The sequence below is a fragment of the Frieseomelitta varia genome, unplaced genomic scaffold, assembly GCF_011392965.1.
Source record: "Frieseomelitta varia isolate USP_RPSP 00005682 unplaced genomic scaffold, Fvar_1.2 scaffold_685, whole genome shotgun sequence".
Lineage (NCBI taxonomy): Eukaryota > Metazoa > Arthropoda > Insecta > Hymenoptera > Apidae > Frieseomelitta > Frieseomelitta varia.
The window spans coordinates 85,158-89,663 of record NW_025110462.1 but is presented as its reverse complement, the minus strand read 5'-3'; the positions used below and the strand labels follow the sequence as shown (position 1 = coordinate 89,663).

The 4,506-nt window shown below is 44.9% G+C and overlaps 1 protein-coding gene across 1 annotated transcript; it reads right to left on the bottom strand.

Annotated features, from left to right (window-relative positions):
- Positions 1 to 2,430: 2,430 nt before the first annotated feature.
- LOC122535234 lies at positions 2,431 to 2,982 on the bottom strand. The gene has a single exon (XM_043666591.1). The coding sequence runs from the start codon at positions 2,980 to 2,982 to the stop codon at positions 2,431 to 2,433; it is 552 nt and encodes a 183-aa protein (XP_043522526.1).
- Between the last annotated feature and the right edge of the window lie 1,524 nt (positions 2,983 to 4,506).

Sequence of the window (4,506 nt, the reverse complement as noted above, 5' to 3'; positions counted from 1 at the left end):
TGTCTCTATTGTAACTTTAAAAGAATGGCCACGAGGCCGCCCGTGATGGGATCGATGTATCAACCCAGTGGGGATATGCCCCACTGGGAACATGGTTTGAATAAATGCAAAGTATTTGCACTTTCTAACGGTCCCAGGATGTGTCCCTCGCAATATGTCTTGGATTTATGGATGTCGTAGAAAAGTTGCGATAAAGTCATTTACCGAGCCTTAGAATTGAGCGTCGAGCATGACGAGCCTGGGAATTAGTAGTCCGGTGTGACTACAATAGAAGATGCAAGGTAACGAAGGACATAAAATATAGTCACGGCAGATCCCTGCCGTCGAGAAATTAGAAATTATAAAATTGTTTTCCCTGGCACGATGAGTTTGCCCTTCGCGGTGCGAACCCCACCTCTATTATGTTAGGCCGATCACTCGGTAAGTTTCTTTATCGTCCTCGCCTAAATAAATATAGAACATATTACGAGGGACGCATCCTAGGCCCATAAGGTAATTGTAAACGTTATTTTATGGAACCAACTTCGCTCAACGACACATCTTGACTCAATTAACTTACCTACCTAATCCCGTGACGGGGTAGAACACAATAGAATTATAATTAATACACAATATATAAGACTGTTTGAAACATAAAGGCAATGGAAGAGCCAACTTTCGTTCCCACTCTTTCACTTTTCGTTTTTTTAACCAGCGGATGTCTTAAGTGGAGTTCTTGGAACCCCAGTCGCTTGGCCTTCGAAAAACAAAAATTTCTTTTTCAAAAAGGACTGATGTTAGACATTTTCCGATACCCAGAGTATCATGAAGCAATCTTTGAAAGGAGCGGATTCTAGATATTCCGCGATACTTGGAGTGTCGTAAATTAGAGTTTCGTGCAAGACCACCCAAACCTTCCTGGTGTCTGGACTTTGTCGACCGAGACAAAGTCACCGGGATAAGGTTTGTACCGAGGTAAGTCACATCTTCGGCAGGCCTGTGCGTGAACGCAACGTGGCGCCAGACTGTCGCCTTGAGTCCCAAGTTGGGAAGACGGAGCTCAAGCTCGAGCATCGGCCAGTTCGTTTCGAACAACCCTCGAAGTCGGCAACGTAGTGTTGACCATCTGTGAAGTGTGCAAGTTCTCTCTTGTGTGACCACGGTCAGAAATCGAGGAAACTTCTAAAGATAACGCGATCTCTCTCTCTCTCTTCTCTTTCTTTCTCTCTCTCTCTGAGTTTAAGGTGAAAACTTAAGTTAGCAACGGATCAGGAATTTTCTATCTAGAATTCATTCTACCCACGTGTGAAGTACTACGGAGTTCCTCTCCGGAAAGCGAGACGATCAGCGTGCCCAGCACGAGCAAGAACTTCTAGCAGTGAAGTCAGACTAGAAGCGTGCGTAGCACAATCCACAGGACTTCCACCATCAAATTCAGAGAGCTGGTGTGCTTAGCACAATCCACGGGACTTCCTCAGAGAAGTCACAGAGCAGGCGTGCTTAGCACAATTTACGGGATTTCCTCTCTGAAGTCAAAGAGAATTCGATCGCCCTCCTATTCGGGAACTTAGAGCTTCCCAGTGCGATCACATTTCCTTTCAGCGATCTTCACTGTAACCTGCATGAGCTGCGTGAGCTGTGTGAGCTGCTGTCTTCTCATCGGCGACATCAGCAGTGTAAGCAGTGTGAGCTGTGTGAGCTGTTGTTCTCTTATCGACGGTATCAGCAGTGTAAACAGTGTGAACTGGGTCCAAGGTCAAGCCAGAGAGTCCTGATGCCAGGTGCTTATGGTAATCACGATGGTCCTCACTGAATCGGGCTCTCCGGCGGCAATCCTTTCAGTTGAAACGAGCGATGTGTCCAATAGTCGGCGGCGTCGGAGGTCGAAGAGCTGTCCGAAGTGGATTAGAAGATCCGCCCCGATGATGGGTTTCGCTATGTCAGCGATGACGAATTTCCACGGAAATACTCGTCGAAGTCCAAGGTCAAGCCAGAGGGTCCTGATGCCATAGGTGCTTACGGTAGTCCCATTTGCCGCGAACATTTCGTATGCCGACTTTTCGGTTCGATCTTTAACACTCGTTCGCGGTAACACGTACAGGTCCGACCCAGTGTCTAAGAATCGGTGACCAAGAGGCGGCTCGTCCTTGGCCCGTCACTACTAGTCGTATCTAGTGTTGGGACTCCCCATTTCTCGACTGGAAATTGCACGGCGGCTGACACTTTGTGGATCTGTCGCTGAAGGTTCGATGGTACCAGTGGTCCCTCGCGGATGGCGACTTCGACCTTCTTCGTTGCCGGCTTTTCGACCTCGAGGGATCTCGATGCCTGCCGTCCCGAAGTTCTCACAAGCTCGGTCATCTGCTTTCGAAGTTCTTTTAGCTTCTGCCGCAGCTCGTCCTTCTCCGGGTCCCTGGTGGTGCTCTGGTGGTGGATTTGCATTGCACTCTCCTAAGTCTGGTTGGTCTTCACGGAGATAGCCGTGACTTTCGGCATTGTATCGTGGATCCTGTCTGCCGCGACTGCCAGCTGATCCAACGGGACGTTCACCGCGCTCGTGATTATTTGGACTGCTTGTAGTAATCGGCTCAACCACATGGTTCTAAGGAACTCATCTGTCACAGCCTCGCCTGCTAACGTCCGCATGTTTTTAAGAAACTGCGACGGTGTCCAGTCTCCAATTTCCTCCCGCTCGAATAGCCGTTGAATTTTGCTGCTGCGCGTCGCGCTGAGGCGGCCGACCATCTCCGTCCTCAGCGTTTCATAGCGGTCCTTTTGTCTGCCGGATTTGCTGATTAGGTCAGCGACTTCGCCCGCGTTCGTGGCTTCGATAAACGCGAGCGCAAAACTAAATTTACCCTGATCAGACTTGACTTCGTTTGCCTCGAAATGGATATCGAGCTGCTTGAACCACAGGTTGGGTTTTTCCGGCCAGAATGACGGTGTCCAAGTATGCAGATCCCTCGTCGGTTCCGCGGCGCGTGTGGCACTTCTGTTTGTCATCGAATCTTTCAAATGGTTCACAACTCACGTCAGTAGTCACCAGTTTTGGGGATGTTTGTTGCGAGATACTATGAGGTGATAGACTGTGGTAGACTCTTGTTCGTGGTTAACTAAGTTTATTTAACTAGGTTATTCGAGGACGCGATGAATTCGAAAGACGCGGTGAACATGTAGACGATTGTTTGATGTTCACGTCGCGGGTATATCTGTCCATCCGTATGGCGGTATATCCATCGGTTTCTTCTGACTGTACTAATTCTTCTGTAAACTCGTTGCTTTCTTTGCTATTAGAAAAACTCAGTCCCCGTCTCAGACATCCCTAATTGGCCAAATCGTTCTTGAGTTTTAGCCAACTAGGTTGTCACGAAATTGCGCCGCCTACTCCTTGCGTTCGTGACGCGTTTTCTCCGAAAGTGGGGCTACAATTTTTCCGGGACCGATTTTCCTGAATTATGGTGGTGTAGCAGGGTTTCCTCTGGATCTCACTTACTTTCTTCAAGTGTTTTCCAGATGCAGATCTGGGTGGCCCTTAGGAGTCCTAGAGTTTACGACGCTTCGCAGAAATGCTATTGTGGCCGAATTTCTAAAACTATAAGTGCGGACGTCTAATCTTACGCACTGTAAAAACTAAACTTGGCCTTCGCAATTCAATAGCATAGGCGAAACGTGAGTCGTAAATTCTCCTAACTTTTTGTCTAAGAAAACTCTTTTTTCCGATATCTGCTAGCCGTTACACTATCAACTCACACGCAACGAATGCCAGATTATTTTGTCCCGACGGGATTGTTGTGTTTTCCTGGCATAAGAAACATAAAAAGCACATAAAAATTTCGACCTCTATAAAAAATTCGTGTAGTTTACCAACGAGCTCGTTTTAGACCGTAATAATTTGTTAATTCATAAAATAATCTGTGACAATTTATAATGTATATGTAAGTCGTACAATTCGTGTGAACAAATATACCATGAATAATGTGAAAAAAATAATGTACATACATGTGTATTATTATTTAAAAGTACAAATTTGACTCCGAAATTTTCCCCATTAGACTTGCAAAAAATAAAATATTGCTCATTCCTATTGTAAATTAGCTGTCAGTAGAACAATTTTCACAATGAGAATTTTCATGTAATTAATTAATGGATCGTATTAATCGATATTAGAAGCAGAACATTCGAATTTTTTCCTCATGAATAAAACAGTACTAGATATGATAAAATTTTCTTAGAATTCACTTCAACGAGTATGCTTTGATTAGGAGATCTGAAACCTGTCTTTTTAGGAAATTCGTCACAAAATGAATCACACAAGGTTCGGTTAAGAGTCAAACAATCAGAAAAAGGATCAAACATTCAGAAAAAGATATATAAGCAGAATGAAACGCACATAAAATTTTTATGTCAAGAAGTTACCAATTGGAAAATGTTATTTTGTTTCAATACAGTTCTATGAAATTTTAAAGCACTTAACAATTAGTATTCTTTATTTCGCGTGTGGTTGTGATCCATGTGATCTCAACTTCA